The sequence below is a fragment of the Tupaia chinensis genome, unplaced genomic scaffold, assembly GCF_000334495.1.
Source record: "Tupaia chinensis unplaced genomic scaffold, TupChi_1.0 Scaffold149922_1, whole genome shotgun sequence".
Classification (NCBI taxonomy): Eukaryota; Metazoa; Chordata; class Mammalia; order Scandentia; family Tupaiidae; genus Tupaia; species Tupaia belangeri.
The window spans coordinates 1954263-1970815 of record NW_006209766.1 but is presented as its reverse complement, the minus strand read 5'-3'; the positions used below and the strand labels follow the sequence as shown (position 1 = coordinate 1970815).

At 48.2% G+C, this 16553-nt stretch overlaps 2 protein-coding genes and 1 pseudogene across 2 annotated transcripts in view; 2 read left to right on the top strand and 1 right to left on the bottom strand.

Moving 5' to 3' along the window:
• Positions 1-5990: 5990 nt before the first annotated feature.
• On the top strand, positions 5991-6359 carry LOC102480751 (up-regulated during skeletal muscle growth protein 5 pseudogene; annotated as a pseudogene).
• A 230-nt stretch (positions 6360-6589) lies between these two features.
• On the top strand, positions 6590-8083 carry COX7A1 (cytochrome c oxidase subunit 7A1). Its single transcript, XM_006171690.3, has 4 exons — positions 6590-6703; positions 7358-7444; positions 7557-7641; positions 7952-8083. Exons 1-4 carry the CDS (start codon positions 6689-6691, stop codon positions 8005-8007), a joined length of 243 nt encoding a protein of 80 aa, XP_006171752.1. The 5' UTR covers positions 6590-6688; the 3' UTR covers positions 8008-8083.
• Positions 8084-8742: 659 nt separating this feature from the next.
• The window catches only part of CAPNS1 (calpain small subunit 1), a gene marked incomplete in the record, with an annotated part of 9274 nt that continues 1463 nt past the window's right edge, over positions 8743-16553 (bottom strand). The window contains 10 exon segments of the mRNA XM_006171687.3: positions 8743-9277; positions 9443-9501; positions 11458-11574; positions 11717-11795; positions 11889-11957; positions 14645-14709; positions 14789-14846; positions 15019-15108; positions 15433-15466; positions 16517-16553. Coding sequence (XP_006171749.2) covers positions 9251-9277; positions 9443-9501; positions 11458-11574; positions 11717-11795; positions 11889-11957; positions 14645-14709; positions 14789-14846; positions 15019-15108; positions 15433-15466; positions 16517-16553 — 635 coding nt within the window.

Here is a 16553-nt window from a genome sequence, read left to right as displayed (position 1 = left end):
ATGCTCAGTGAATGAATGTAAAATAAATTTATTAAAAAAAGTTTTTTAAATAATGATGGATTGGGGTCAGCAGATGGCACAGCAGTTACATTGCTGGACTCCTGCATGGCCAACCACGGGTTAAGTCCCAGGTCTGGTGACTTGAAATTCACACTGGATACATGTGCATGCATGCCCAAGATCCCAGGAGGAGAATGGAGGAGAAGGGATTGTGGCGTGGCCATTCCCTCTGGGGAATTTCTCACTTTCCCTCTCTATCTCTGTGTCTCTTTCTCTGGCGAGCACACAGGCCCTAAGCCAAAACCCTCTAAAACAAACAAACACAAACATGAAGGATTGTGTGCATACACAAGAGAAACAGAGATGCACCCTCTACGGGGCTCAATCATACCACAATCTCCTTCCTCTATCCTTCCTCCCACCAAGATCCCAAGCACACATGCACAATTGGTGTGTTCAGGTTGACTAAGTCTGGGACTCAACCTGTGATCAGTTTGTGGTTCCAGCTCCACAGTCTGGTAAGCTACCAACTGTGCCTCAGAAGATGGGCTGGATCAGTCTTCTTGATTGTAGTCATCCAGTAGATATGTACTGGTACCTCATTTTGGTTTTAATTTGCACTCTCCTGATGACAATTGATGTTATGAGGCTGAGCATCTTACAATGTGGGTCACAGTGTATAACCTGGAAAATTTTTGAATGGATTAACAAAAGTGAAGTAAAGAAGTATTAGGCCAGCTTGTGGTATGGTGGTTAAGGTAGCTCAATAACAAATAGTAGACTTCATAGTTTGAGTCCTAGACCCAGTGACTTGAATACTACAGCAGTGTGCCCAAAATCCCAAGAGGAAAGTGGAAGAGAAGGGATTGCTGCATAGCCATCTCCCCTGCAAAATGATTTCTCACTTTCCCTTTTTTTCTCTGTGTCTTTCTCCAGTGAGTGCATGCATGCTATAGTAAAAAACTAAAAATGAATAAATAAAGTATATATATATATATATATATATATATGTACTAAGTAAAGAAATGGTAACTTTTTTTGGGAACCAGCAGTTAGCATAATGGCTATGTTGCTGGACTCCCACGTAGTCGACAGCGGTTCATGTCTTGGACCCGGTGGCTTAAAACTCACACCGGGCGCATGTGCGTGCGTGCCCAAGATCCTGAGAGGAGAATGGAGGAGAAGGGATTGCAGCGTGGCCATCCCCCCTGGGGGGTGATTTCTCACTTTCTGTCTCTCTGTCTCTCTCTGTTTGTCTGACAAGTGCACGTACCCTATAGTGAAAATCTCTCCAAAAAAAAAAAAGAAGAAGAAGAAAAGAAAAGAAATGGTAACATTTTTAAAGATTTTATTTTATTTTATTTATTTATTTTAATTTGACTATAGAGGCACAGAGAGAAAGAGAGAGAGAAAGCGAGAAAGCAAGCCACCAGGTCTGGGACTTTGAACCATGATCATCCATGTGAGACTCCAGCACCCTTAACCACCACACCACCTGCTGGCCCCAAGAAATGTTAACTTTTTACGTTAGGGAATCTGCAAATATTAAGTATTTTAAGAATTTATATTCGAGGGGACCAGCAGGTGGCGCAACAGTTAAGGGCACTGGACTCCCACATGGGACCATGGTTTGAGTTCCACACCTGGTGGCTTGCTTTCTCACTTTCTCCCTTTCTCTCTGTCTCATTCTGTCCGTCTCTGGCTAAATTAAAATAAGTAAATAAATAAATAAATATAAATAAAAATTCTTATAAAAAATAAAATAAGGTTATTTTTTAAAGAGAGCGATTTTTGCTATAGGGCGCATGTGCTCACCAGAGAGACAGAGAGACACAAAGCAAGAAATCACTCCCTGGGGGGGATGACCATGCACAACCCCTTCTCCATTTTCCTCTCAGGATTTTGGGCATGCATGCACATGTGCTGGGTGCGAGTTTTAAGCCATGGTCAACTACATGGGAGTCCAGTGACGTAACCATTACATCATCTGCTGGTCCCCAAATAAATAATTCCTTATGAAAAAAAAAGAGAGAGATCAATCTTATAATTCCAATTTAAAATGTGCAACAATTGGAGCCAACAGGTGGCATGGTGGTTAAGGCGCAGGACTCCCACATGTCTGACCATGGTTTGAATCCCAGACCTGGTGGCTTGAAAATTATGCTAGGCATGTGTGTATGCATGCACAAAATCCTGAGAGGAGAATGGAGGAGAAGGGACTGTGGCGTGACTACTCCTCCTGAGGGGGGTGATCTCTCACTTTCCCTCTTTCTGTCTCTGTCCAGCAAGTGCACACACCCTATGGCAAAAAAACTAAAAAAAAAAAAAAAAAAAAGGAGCAATTAAGATTCACCACATTTATGAGTTTATAATTTTAGATTCGTAAAACATTTAAGTACTGAGGAAAGAGTCATCTGTTAAATCAGCCTACTATGGCTCTTAAATGGAGAAATTGAACATATTTAAGTTTACAAGCATAGTTTGAAAGTGCTAAGGGAATTTAATTAAATTATAAAAGCTCTCTTTTAAAGAGGTTGTTAAAACCCTTTAGGCTAAGCCAAGATGATCACTGGTTGCTAAAACCTCTAGGGCAACTTGCAACACATTGGAATCAGCCAGAATTAGAGCTATAAATACAGATGTATAATATGACCATTCTAGGTAAGTTAGAGATATGATACCTTGGTACTCCTAATTACTTTCCTAAAAACAAGGACACCCTCTCACATAACCATAGTATAATCATCAATGTCAGAAAATTAATATCAGAACAATGTTATTGTTGAATGCACAGAATTTATTAAAAATTTACTAGTTATCTCACTATTTAAAAGAAAAAAAATTTAGGGATTAGTAGTTGGCATAATGGCTATATCACTGGACTCCCATGTAGTTGACGCAGTTCAAGTCCCAGATCCGGTGGGTTAAACTCACGCAGGGCACGTGTGCGTGCATGCCCAAGATCTGGAGAGGAGAATGGAGGAGAAGGGATTGCAGCGTGGCCATCCCCCTTGGGGAAGTGATGTCTTGCTTTCTGTCTCTCTGTCTCTCTCTGTCTGTCTGGCAAGCGCACACACCCTATAGCAAAAACTTCTCCAAAAAAAGAAAAAACTTTACATGTTTTTTGTTTATGCAAGATGCGATCTATAAATTGTGAGTTGTTAGTTTTTTCTTTTAAAAAAATAATTATTCGGACCAGCTGGTGACATGGTGGTTAACGGAGTTGGACTCCCACATAGCTGAGCGTGGTTCAAGTCCCAGATCTGGCGACTTGCTTGCTTTCTCTCTCTCTCTCTCACTCTATCCCTCTCTGGTCAAATATAAATAAATAAATAGATAAATAAATAAATAAAGTTAAATAAGAATGATTCTTAAAAAAATAAAAAGGTATGTATACACTTATTTAATTTTATTTTCTTTAGGGGAACCATGTGATAGAATGTAGCAGCATTGTAGGACCCGGTGGCTTAAAACTCACGCCGGGCACGTGTGCGTGCAAGCCCAACATCCCGAGAGGAGAATGGAGGAGAAGGGATTGCGGCGTGGCCATCCCCCCCTGGGGGGTGATTTCTCGCTTTCTGTTTCTATGTCTCTCTCTGTCTGGCGAGCGCACGCACCCTATAGTGGAAAAAAAAAAGAAAACCTCTCCAAAAATAAATTAAAAAATAAATAAAATTTTAAAAAGTATGAAAAAGAATTATTTTATTTTTTTAATTCACTATAGGGCACATGCACTTAACCACACAGAGACAAACAGAGAGGAAAATTGAGAAAGTCAGCTGCCAGGTCCAAGACTCAAACCGTGGTTAGCCATGTAGGAGTCCAATGCCTTTAACCACCACACCATATGCCGGCTTTAGGTTTTCTCTTTGAAGTCCTTATCTGTTAGATATGTATTCAAATATGAGATATAATGTTGAGATTTGCTTTAAATATACCAGTTAAGAAAAAAACAAAGAGGAGCCAGCCTATGGCCTGATGGTTAAGACACCTAGAGCCCAGATGGCAGACCATGTGGTTGGAGTCTCAGACCTGGCAACTTGAGAAACACACCAGGTGCATATGCACGCATGCCCCAAATCCTGAAAAGATGGAGAAATGGAAAAGGGGTTGCCGTATGTCTACACTCCATGAAGGGGTGCTTTCTTCCTCTGTCTCTCTCTGTCTTTCTTTCTGATGAGCACATACACCCTCTTGCAAATTAAATAAGTAAAATCTAATTCCCAAAAAACAAGTGGGCCAAGTGGAGGTGTGCATTGCCAGGCTGACTCCCACTGGGGCATTCTGGGATTTTAGGTTTGGTCTACAGACTTCACTAAACTGGGCATATGCCAGCCAGTGTCAGAACCCTGTTGGAGGTGCTGAACCTCTGTTTTCTCTCTTCTTCCTCTTATTATTTGTACTTTGCCAGAGGGCATAAGTACTCACTGGAGACACTGGAGACAGAAAATGAGAAAGCCTCCTAGGAGGGAATGATCACACTGCAAATCCCTTCTCCTCTATTTCTCCCACCTTTCAGGATCTGGGGCACACATTCATATGTGCCTCATGTCTTTTTCTTCTTCTTCTTTTTTTTTTTTTGGGAGAGGTTTTTTCGCTATAGGGCGCGTGTGCTCGCCAGACAGACAGAGAGAGACATAGAGACAGAAAGCGAGAAATCACCCCCCAGGGGGGATGGTCACGCCGCAATCCCTTCTCCTCCATTCTCCTCTTGGGATCTTGGGCACGTATGCACACGTGCCCGGCGTGAGTTTTAAGCCACCGGGTCCGGGACGTGAACCACGGTTGACTACGTGGGAGTCCAGCAACATAGCCATTACGCTAACTGCTGGTTCCCTCTCATGTCTTTTTCAAGCCACCAGGTTGAGCTTGAACCGTGAAATGGGCCAAGTGAGATCCAACTGCGTTAACCACCATGCCACAGGCTGGGCCTCTGTGTCTCTGTGTCTCTCTTACATGGAAGAAATATATAAACTTGAAAAAAGGGCCAGCTCTGCCAGGCAGTGGTAAAGTGCTGCTGGAAGAGGGATTCCACACTGTGACCGTGGTTCCAATTTCCAGCTCTGCTGACCTGAAATGCTCCAGGCAGCACTGAAGTGTCCAGGATCCCACAGGCTAGGAAGGGGATTCAGGAGTGACCAGGCCCTATGGAGGGGGCTCATCTCTCTCTCTCTCACATACACACTCATGTGTGCACATGTGCTCTACCACGAATAAAGAAAAAAAAAAGAGTGGAAGAAACTTAAAAACACTGTAATGGTGATAATCCTGGAGGTGGGTGATGGATCCAAGGATGGGGATTCATTATTTCTCTCTCTATGCTTTTTGTCCATGTTTGAAGTTTTCTTTGATAAACTGGAAGTTAACTAAATGTAAAACTATCTGATATAAGAACCTTACTGCAAGCAAACAGAAGAATGTCTCTTTGTTTTCCCCTGCTGTGAATTACTGTTAGCTCAATCATGCTCTCACATCAGCTCATTTAATGCTCTCATGAGCCAGTGAGGAAGATCCCGAAACCTTTATGTGATATACAGAAACTAGGGGCTCAGAAGTGCGCCAGCTCACTATGCAGACAGATCAACCCTGGTTTATCTAAGCCCTTACCTGCTCTGTCCAATACGCTCCAATAGGGAGAAATCCCAGAGGTCTGGGGAAGAATTGTATTTGCTGCAGCAAGTAGTGGTGGTGGGGGCACTGGACTCCCACATGGGTGAACGCAGTTCTGTCCCAGATCTTCCGCCTTGCCTTCTCTTTCTCTCCTTCCCCCACCCCCTCTTTCTCGTGCATATGCCCTGTAGCGAATTTTAAAATAATAAATAACTATATAAATAAAGAACTCCCCCCCCCCAATTGCACTTGTCAGCGGTAATCTCCGGGGAAACAACTCAAAACTGTATTGCCTGGGGCTTCTTCCAGCTGGGCCAAGAGGTGGCTGCCTGGCTGCCTGTGTTGAAGGACACCATCTGCGGATTTATTGGTTTTGCAAGGTGATCTCACCGCGCTGGATAGGTGTCCAGTCAGAAAGGAGAATAGTACTAAGGAGGAACAGAAAACATCAAGGAAGACTGAAATCGTGGCAGGTCCAGAAGCTGATGCCCAGTTCCAGTTCCCTGGTATTAAAATGTACTTCAACTCTTATACTCTTACAGGTAGAATGAATTGTGTACTGGCCACGTACGGAGGCATTGTTTTGACGATCTTATACTTCAAGTTAAGATCTAAGAAAACTCCCGCTGTGAAAGCAACATAAATGGAGTCAAACGACCAAACCTCATCTAAGTTCCCATGCCTGGAGAAGCTAATGTCAGTTCATTATGGGATACTCAATTTGTACAATAAATTATGAACCTGGAAAAAAAAAAAAAAAAAACACTGTATTGCCTGGTACCGTTCTGCTCGCTACTTAGACCAACAGAAATTGGTCTAAGAGAAACCGATCTGTGTTCCTACTGCCAGCGCCAGGACTGGGTAGGTCAGGCTTCTCTGTGTGCTTATTGGACAATCCCCTTTGCACGGCTCCCCTACGCCCGCCCACCCGGCCCTGGTTAGGGCGGAGTTCCCCTCCCCTTTCCTCCCAGCTGTCCCGCCACGCGCCGCAGGCGTGGCCGGGAGTTCCCGAAGAGGGGAGGGCACCGTATGTCCTTGGGCGGAGAGGGGAGGTGACTCCAGCCGAAGAGGACGCAGAATGAGGGCCCTGCGGGTGAGGGTCCTTACGGATTGGGCGGGGCCCCTAATCAAGAAGTCTCTGTCCTAATATGTGACCCCCCTAACCACCCAAGCGGGGCGTCTGGGCTCTTGGAACCAGAGGACCCTTCAGGACCCAGGACTCCCTCCTCAACAGCCTGGACCCCTCCCCCACAGCCCAAGCTTTGGGACAAATGGGACCTCCTGGCAGCGCCGGGGCCCCAGGTTTAAACCTCTACCTTTCGTCTAGTACTTCCTTAACATCTCAGCATCTCGGCACCAGGGAATTTAACAGTCCTGCCCCTACCGAAGACTGCTTGGGTAGCCTGGAAACTCCGGGGGATCGCCAGTCCGGTTCTGACATTTCCGTGACCTGGTGTCATCCCGTGAATCCGGGAACCTTCCCTCCCTCTCTGCATCCCCCAAAATCTCAGGACTTGGACTCCCAGAGTGTCTCCCTTCTGGTAACCTCCAAGCCAGACTCTCTGTGCACGAGTCCCCTCCCTTTGCAGGCTGGCAGTTCTAATTTTGCCTTTGAGAGGTGTGCCACGGTAGGACCTTCCCCATGTCCAGGCCAGTGAACCGGGGGCGGGGGGGGGATCCTCACCCCGCTCCACTTCGGACACCTCTCTGGGTGCCTCCAATACCCACCTACCTCCCACCCCTGCAGGTCTCCCAGGCGCTGATTCGCTCTTTCAGCTCAACTGCCCGGAACCACTTTGAGAACCGAGTGCCTGAAAAACAGAAACTCTTCCAGGTGGGCGGGGCGAGGGACGTCTGTAGGCGGGATCTGAGCCGAGTGGGGGGAAGTCGGGAATAAGGTGTATGGAACAGCCAGCACCCATTTCTCACTGGACACCCTCACCCAGGCGGACAATGACCTCCCGGTGCACTTGAAGGGCGGGGCAACCGACAACATCCTGTACCGCTTGACCATGGCGCTGTGTCTGGGTGGTGAGTGCGGGGTCCAGCACGTGGAAAGGAGGGGACTGGTTCCCAGGCCGGGGTGTGGGGTAATTAGCATTTGGAATGGGGGGGTTGGCGTTTAGAGAGAGGATTGGTAACCCTGCTAGCGATGGTCTGGAATCCAGACAGTTGAATGAGTTTCTAACCTGATCTGGATCAATGTCAAGAGGGTTTCCCACCTGGGGTCATTTGGGAAGGAAGCTGAAGCTGGGATTCAAGCTAGTGGTGGAGCCGCCTGAAGTGAGGTTCAGGGAGGGGGTTCAGGGCTTGACTCTGTGTCCCCACTTCCCCTTCCTAGGCACTGTCTACAGCTTGTACTGCCTTGGCTGGGCCTCCTTCCCCCATAAGAAGTGAGCCCAAGAAGCCTGGTGGACCTGGGAAACTTGGACAAGCATCAATAAACATGCAGGCTTCATGGGGTACCAGCCCAGCTCTGGCCTCTGTCTCTGTGCATGTGCGTGCACCCCTTCCCCCTTCAGCCCTCAGCCAGGGATCCCTGCTCTAGCTCTTGGTTTCTCATGCTGAACCAGAGCTACTCCTAGGATGTTCCTGCTCCTAGCTCACCTCAAGGACCCCAAACAGCACCCCCAAACTGCTCCTTGAGGCCTTGGATCTGGGATGGTGTCCTTCAGGGGGACAGGGACCCTTAGAATCTTGGGATGGTAGTCCCTCCCCTGGCAGAGACCCAAGGGTGGGAAGACACTGAACATGGTCCATGACAGGACAGGAGACACAAGTGAGGGCAGAGACTGACTCCAGGACTGAAGCTCAGAGAATTGGAAATCTGTGGCTCTGGGGGACAGAACCAGGGGTGGCAGAAGCTAAGATCGTCAGGGCTCCTGGGTCCAGGCCCAGCCTCCACAGGACCTGTAAGGGATCTCGGCCAGAGCCAGGCTATACCTCAGATGGAATCCAATATGAGAAAAAAGATGCAGGTGAGCAAAGGACTAGGAGATACACAGATCCAGCCCGGAAGACGGACATATGGACACAGATAGAGCCATTTACCCCACCCAACTCCCCAGGACTCAGACTTACTCTTCCCAAGAGCTGAGCCCCACTTCAATTCCCAGAACAAGAGGCAGATCCTATAGAGAGCAGCAACTGGGGTGCATTTATTTTCTCCTGGGCCTGGCAGGCAGGGAGCAGAATACGAAGGCACTGGGCAAGCAGGCCTTCAATGGCCTAGAGTTCGGCTGCCTGGGTGTCAACTGTGACTGGGTGTGCCAGGGTGTGCAGGAACTGGAGTGATCCTCCCAGAACTGAGACAGGGCCTTTGGGGCATGGAAGCAACACAAGGGTTGGACTTGGCGCAGGTATAGCAGAGGTTATGGAGTGGATATGAGGAGGGCGTGGTACAGTGGGGTGACCCTAGGGCACAGCGTGTTAGGGTGTCTCAGAGGCAGGGATAGCTCGGGACATGGCAGGTTGCTCTTGACTGAGCAGCTGGGTGCCAAGGACTGGGAGAATAAAAGGCATGGGAATCAGTGGAACCCATGAAGGCATGACTACAAACAGGATCAGCCCTGGGAGAGACTGAAGGGTCCAAGGTGACTCCTACAGCGAGGCGATGAGGGGGCAGGTCTGGGGTTTCCGTTCAGGAATACATAGTCAGCTGCAGCCACTGGGGAGAGGAAGAAACAGAGTGAGGAGCAAGGAACCTCAGAACACCAGATCCCCTCAGCCCTCACCCAGGGGCTGCTGGGAAAATAAGGGGGAGGGGTTGGAACAGCTGGTGCGGATGGCTGAGCAATGGGGTTCCCTGACCCCCCTGGCCCTAGGCACTTACCTCCTGGATGTTTACTTGGATTTGTCCACTGCCATCTTTGTCAAGAGATTTGAAGGCACCTGGACGAGCAGGGAAGGGGAAGACTGACTTTTAGGATAGTCTTATACTAACATAGGGATGATGAGAATACTCGCTAGTACTCCGTTGGGGACATACTCTGAGCCAGGCACTATGTAAAGCACTTTCTATGCAGTAATTCATTTAACTGAATTTGTAAGAGAAATCATTTTATTTAAGAATTTATTTTATTTACCTTTATTTATTTAGTTAGTTATTTTAATTTAACCAGAGTGAGAAAGAAGAGGGGGGCAGGGGGAGGGAAAGTGGGAAAGCAAGCTGCCAGGTCTAGGACTCAACTGCGGTTGGCCATATGGGAGCCCAGCGCCCTTAACCACCATGCCACCCACAGGCCCCTAGAAGTCATTTTAAAACAAGGCTCAGAGAAGTGCAGTCAAGTGTTGTGGGTCACACAGCAACAGAGTAAGAAAACTGAGAATGGACCCAGGCTGGTACCACTTCAGTAATGGCCTCTCTATACTAACCGGCCACGGCCATCACCTTCAGCCCCAGCCAGACTCCATCCTCTCCAGTTTTAACTCAGACAGGCTCCCAGAAGCTTTGCAGATTCCATGTCCTGGAATTTGTCATGGTCCCTACTCCTGCCCTGAAGAGTCAGCTCTATGTTCCCACCTAGAACCAAGCCTAGGTAGTGTCCAGACTGCTTTCTCTCACTCCCTGCCCTCAGGCGTACACACACAGTGTCTGCAACTTGTACTCATGCAGTTACAGCCGGCCCTTTGTTGGTCAATTCAGTGGATATTCCTTGGGCATTCTCCTGCGTGACTTTTGGTGTCATCTACCCTGTGGTCTTGCATAGCTGCCTCTTTCATCTTTTAATTAATTAATTAATTAAAAGAATTATTTAATTTTATCTATTCATAAAATAAGTTTATTTTAATTTGACCAGAGAGAGAGAGAAGAGGGAAAGTGAGAAAGCAAGCCACCAGACCCAGGACTCAAACCACAGTTGGCCATGTGCGAGTGTCCAACGCCTTAACCACCATGGCACTTGCTGGTCCCCCATCCTGCTCTTAATTATTGTCTTCCCTGGCCTCTGAGGACACCAAAGATCTTTCTAAAACCTGACCCTGTCCCTCCCCTGCCCTGAACTTGGTATTCACGGCCTATGTGATCGGAAACATGCGCATGGTTCCTTCCTCCTCTAACTCAACACTGCTCCGATCTCGGATCTGAGTTCAAATTCTGGCTTTTAAACTTCCTGGGTGGCTGTGAGCAGGCAACTCTGCCTCCCTGAACTCTGAAATGAGAGCAGTCATTCCTACTTCTCAGGGATGTCTTAAGAATTCAGGTCACTAATGCTCAGAAAAGCCTCAGGATCTTGTCCCCACTGATCTCTCCCAGCTTCATGCCTTCTCATCCCACCCTGTCTTCAGCATTCTTTGAACTCAGAGTCCAAAAGAAAGCAACAGAAAAACCATCTTTTTTTCCTTTCTAGGCTTTTGCACAGGCTGTTCCCTCAACCTGCAACACCCTTCCCTACCTTCTCACTCTTCCTCATCCCTCAGGTCTCAACTCATGGGTCCCTTCTTCCAGGGAGCCCTCCTTTACCGCTGACGCTGCATCAGGTGCCTCCTAAGTTTGAATAGCCCTCTGGGCTTCCCCAGTCACCATCTAAACACTCTGCCTGAGCTTCCCCCATCAAGCCCTAGTCACCCTGCCTGAGCTTACCTGTCAGAACCCACCACTCTGCCCTGAACTGCTCTTTCCTGCCCTGGTCAGTCAGACTAGGCTTCCCCTTTCCCAGCCATAACCAGCCTTAATGGTCACTGTCCGGTAACTTGTCTCTCCTTCACTGAATTCTGAATTCCATGAGGGCAGGAAATGGGGACATTTTGGCCACTGCTGTGTCCCTAGCATAGCCCACCTCAAGGTCAGGCCTCAGCCAGGGGAGGTTGAACAAATCCCCACCCAGGAGAAGCTGGAATATCACTCACGGAACATGGCATCCAGCCTGACCAAGCAGCTGATGAAGTTGTCAAAATCCATGTTGCCTCCCTCATCCGAGTAGCGTCGGATGATCATGTTGTAGAGATGATCATTCAGGTGGAACCCTAAGAATGGTTTAGTCCCTCAGCCTTAGGGGCCACCCAGCCCAACTCCCTCCCAACCCCTGGGGTTCAGGCTTGGACCAGCTCAGTGAGAGCGGCCTCATCCATGCCACGCCCAGCCCCACCACGTCCTTGCCGACCATACCTGCTGCCTGAAAGGCCCCTGGGAGTTCACTGCTGCAGATGGTCCCTGATCGGTCAGCATCAAACTGTTTGTATATGGCCTGTGGGGACAGAGAAGTCGCAGTCTAACCAAGCATCATGGAGCATGGTATATCCATGGCGGGGGGGGCTGAGTTCCCCAAGTTGCCACACACCTGCCACTTCTTGATGTTGTTCCACAGGTACTTGAACTCCTCGAAGCCCAGCTTGCCTGTGGTGTCGCTCTGGTGGAAGGTTGTTAAGAACAGTGACAGCTGTACCCAGACATGTCCTGTATGTGATGATACAGACAGCCAGGAAATCTGGGCTAGGGCTCCAGCTCCCCCCTAACCCTAGTCAGGATGCCTGGGTTGTGCTTTTTATTTCTTATTTTATCCACACATATTTTAGCTTATAGTTCTAAATAAAGACTCTCTTCAAACTATTAGGTTGTCGGGAAGGTCATGACTTCTATTTTTATATGCAAAAATGTATCATGACTTAAAAGACAACCCAATACAAGGGCCAGCAGGCACCATGGAGGATAAGGGTGCTGAACTTACACGAGGCTGACCGCGGTTCAAGTCCCGGACTAGGCAACTTGCTTTCTTGCTTTCCCTCTCTCTCTCACTCTGTCCCTCTCTGGTCAAATTAAAAACAAATAAATAGGGGCTGGCAAGTGGCATGGTGGTTAAAGGTGCTGGATTTCCACATGGCCAACCACTGTTTGAGTCCCGGACCTGGCAGCTTCCTTTCTCGCTTTCCCTTTCTCTTGCTCTCTCTGTCTGGTCAAATTGAATAATAATAACAAATGGAAATAAATACATAATTCTTAAAAAGGAATTAAAAATTAAGAAATAAAAAAATAAAGTTAATAAGATAATACTTTTTAAAAAAAGACAACCTAATACAAATTCCTCACCAGAGGAAGAGAAGAGAATTGCTAATTCCTCCTTTGTAAAATTCTGGATAGTAACTCAATTTCATAAATGTTAGGACATGTGAAAACCAAGAGTGTCTTAAAATTGAATGAGATATTGGTATACAGCTCAGAGCCTGGCATTTTATAAATTTGCAATAAATAACAGTGGCAAGGCTAAACAAGTTACCTAATATACACCGGACACTGGTAAGGGCCTTGGGAACATCACTGTTCTTATAAATCCTCAGGCTACCAGCCCTACCAAAGTTAATCCCAGAGACTGACTGGACTTGAGACTAGGTCTTTTGGCCTTGAAATAGATGTAGAGGGCCAGCAGGTGGCCGAGTAGTTAAGGGCACTGGACTCCCACATGGCCAGCTGCGGTTCGAGTCCTGGACCAGGCAGCTTGCTTTCTCACTTTCTCTCTTTCTCTCTGTCCCTCTCTGGTCAAGTTAAAATAAATGAATAAAATAAATAAATAAAGTTAAATGAAAAACAAACAAACAAAAAAACAGATTTAAACAGATTTTGGGCTTCAAACAGATTCAAAGCTAAAAAGCCTACTTGATGCTTTTCTGAGCCTTACCTCATGGTAACTGCTAATGTAGGGACCAGCAAGTGGCATGGTGGTTGAGGTGCTGAACTCCCACATGGTTGATTATGGTTCGAGCCCCAGATCTAGTGGCTTGCGTTCTCACTTTCTCTCTCTGTCCATCTCTCTCGGATAGGTACATGTGTCCTATAGTAAGTTAAAAAAACAATAATGATAATAAATTTAATTCTTAAAAAAAAAAAAGCTAGTGTATACAGACCTTTTGCTGCGTGTTAAGCCTTTTACACCTAGCTCCAATTCAGTATCACCATTATCACTTGCCCTCTTTTACGGATAGAGGAATTGAGGCACAGAGAGGCTCAGTAATCTGCCTAAGGGGTATAGCCAGGATTGTTTCACTCTGTGTAATACATGTGTGAACACAGGGTATGTATGTGTGTGTGTGTGTGTGTGTGTGTGTATTGCCCTATGTGATCTGTGCATGTATTCAAGATCAGCCTGTGTGCAAATACACAGGGATGTTCCCATGCATGTACCTTCACATACATGGCTGTACTGGGTATGTGTATGTGTATGTATGTGCATGTCAATGTCATAAGCTTGGGTTCTCAAGCCTAAAAGACCTAGTTTCCAGTCCAAATTCCTATCCTGCTACTTCCGCTTTATAACTTCAGATAAGTACCTGCTTTCCATGGAGCCTCAGTATTCTCAGCATACTAACTATGCCGAGTGGCTGTGTGAGTCAGTTAATGTAAGTCAAGTACCAGCTGTGACAGCTAATGTCATTCTTTTTTTTTTTTTCCAGGTTTTTGCCCTAGGGCACACATGCTCATCAGAGACAGAAAGGGAAAGTGAGAAATCACCCCTCCAGGGGATGGTCACGCCGCAAGCCCTTATCCTCCATTCTTCTCCTGGGATTTTAGGCATGCACGCTCACGTAACCTGGCATGATTTTTAAGCTGCCAGATCTGGCACTTAAACAGCAGTCAGCCATGTGGAAGTCTAGCACCTTAACCACTGTACCACTGCTGCCCCCAGCCAATGTGTGTTTTGTTTGTTTGTTTGTTTTGTTTTGAGAGATTTTTGCTATAGGGCATGTGCACTCACCAGAAAGACAAAAAGCAAGAAATCACCCCACCAGGGGGCATGGCCATGCCACAATCCCTTCTTCTCCATTCTCCTCTCGGGATCATGGGCACGCATGCACACACGCCCGGTGTGAGTTTAAGCTACCAGGTCCAGAACTTGAACCGCGGTCGACTACATGGGAGTCCAGCAATGTAGACATTATGCCATCTGCTGGTCCCCCCCAGCTAAGGTTGTTGATCACCACATATCTATAGATAAGTTTCTGCACAAACGTTTGTGGGTATGAAAGCTACACCCTGGCTGTCTGAAATACACTCTCAAAAAACTCCCTCTTCACCCAGGGCCTCCCCCAGACTGCCCAAGGATACATCCATTACGGCCACCATGCTGCGACACGTGTCAATGCCAAAACCATCAGTCTTCAGATCAGGGTCTGTGGGGGACAACGTTGAAGGTCAGAGGGCAGAAGTCACAGCCACTCCAACCCCCAGGCTTTGACTACAGTCACTCACGGCGGGTCACAATCTTGTTGAGAATGTTCATGAGTTCTGTGGCACTGACTTCCATGTCCTGCAGGCAGAAATTAGGCGTTAGTCAGGGCTGACCTAGAGAGATCTGGGCATGTCATGAAGGAGAATTGAAAATTTAGGACTGTCATGGCCAAGTATTTGTGTGTGTGCAAAGGCGGCCCCTGGGAAGGCATGGAAGACTGAGACAGGGCCAGGGTCTGCAGATTACTTACATCTCCAGCAAGCTGGGCAAAGAGTCTCCGGAACTGCCGGACCTCCTCACTCTCGTTGGCCTCAATGTTGGAGTAATGAGTGCGCGGTGGCTGCGGAGAGAGGAGACCTGAGCGCAGGTGGGGAGAGGTGCCCTGGCCCAGACAGCTCCCCACACTCAAATGCCCTAGGCGGGAAAGGCAAAATGGGCTGGACAGCACGAGGATCACAGAAAGGGAGGGTCGTTAGTGTGTAGTTAGTAAGCAGTGGGTGTACATGGCATAGCTAACTAAGCCCCATGGCTAAATTTGGGAGGGGCTTAATGGCTGAGAAATTTCATAAAGAGGGTGAGGGAAGTGGGGCTTTTCTAAAGGAACAGGGTAAGAGCCTGGAAAAGACCTCGGAGGGGGAAGAGGGGTCTGCGGAGGAAGGCTTACCGGGGGTTCCGGGTTGTACTGCGCAGCAGCTTCGCTGAGAGGAGACAAGGGGAGTTAGCGCCAGGGGGCGGGGCCTTCAACCGGCAGCTCCGCGAACGGCCAGCTCCAACTTCCCACACCTGGCCTGCCACCGTCCTCGCCTGGTCCCTCCACCCTTCATCAGTCCTGGTTCTCACCTTGTTCAACCCATGCTGCCCTGGTTCTGCCCCTCACTGCATCAAGCCAACACAACCCCGAAGAAACCCACGGTCACCTTCAAGGTAGGCTCCACTCCTGCCAGGGCACACCGACCCAATGGCAGTTCCAGAATCACCTTGGCTCCGCTCAATTACCCCCAAATCCCACTCGGACTCAACAGACCTCATCCCTTTGAGGGGTCTGCCCCAACGTCCCGAGGCGTCAACCTTAAGTCCCTGCCCAGAACCCTACTCCATCGCTCCCCTTCCTGAATGCCCTCCTTCCCAACATCCTGCCCCAGCTCCATCAGTCCTGGCCCACTGAGGGATCACTGCTTAAGGGTCAAGGCTAATTAGGCCCCCACAGACAACCTGCTCTAACCCTACCAGGACATTTTTCTTAATCCAGCCAGTTCTGGGCCAAGTCCCGCCCCTCTGGGCCATTACTCCTATCTCATTAGGTCTTCGCCTCTCCTGACCACCTCCTCATTAACCCACCTAGGACAGCAGGCCGCGCCCATATATCAAGCCTCACCCACACCAAGTGTCAATCACTCATTGGCTCCACCCTCTTAACGTTCATCTCCCCGTTAACCAATGCAAGTCGTGCCCAGTTCCATTAAATCTCACCTCCCCAAACCCAAACCATGGACCCATCCCCTCTGGGCCCAAATTCTTCAATTGCCTCGCACAACCATATTACGCCCAAGTCAAGGCCCGCCCACGAACTGACGTAAGTCTCCGTGGGGTCTTATCTTTAAGTCCCCTCTCGCTGCCCAGGCCAGCCCAGCCTAATTAAGGTTCCCTGGTCAGTCTCCAGGTTCATCCTATTCTATTCTGGTTGGACCACGCCTCTCCCAGGCCCCGCCCCTCACCCACGCCACGCCCCCCGGCAGACCCCGCCTCACCTGATGGCGCTAATGACTCCGCCCAGGATGCGCATGG

Coding starts and splice junctions, on each gene's coding strand:
- COX7A1 (XM_006171690.3), top strand. Junction 7,445..7,556: donor AAAAACAGAAACTCTTCCAG/GTGGGCGGGGCG, acceptor ACCCTCACCCAG/GCGGACAATGACCTCCCGGT. Junction 7,642..7,951: donor CATGGCGCTGTGTCTGGGTG/GTGAGTGCGGGG, acceptor TCCCCTTCCTAG/GCACTGTCTACAGCTTGTAC.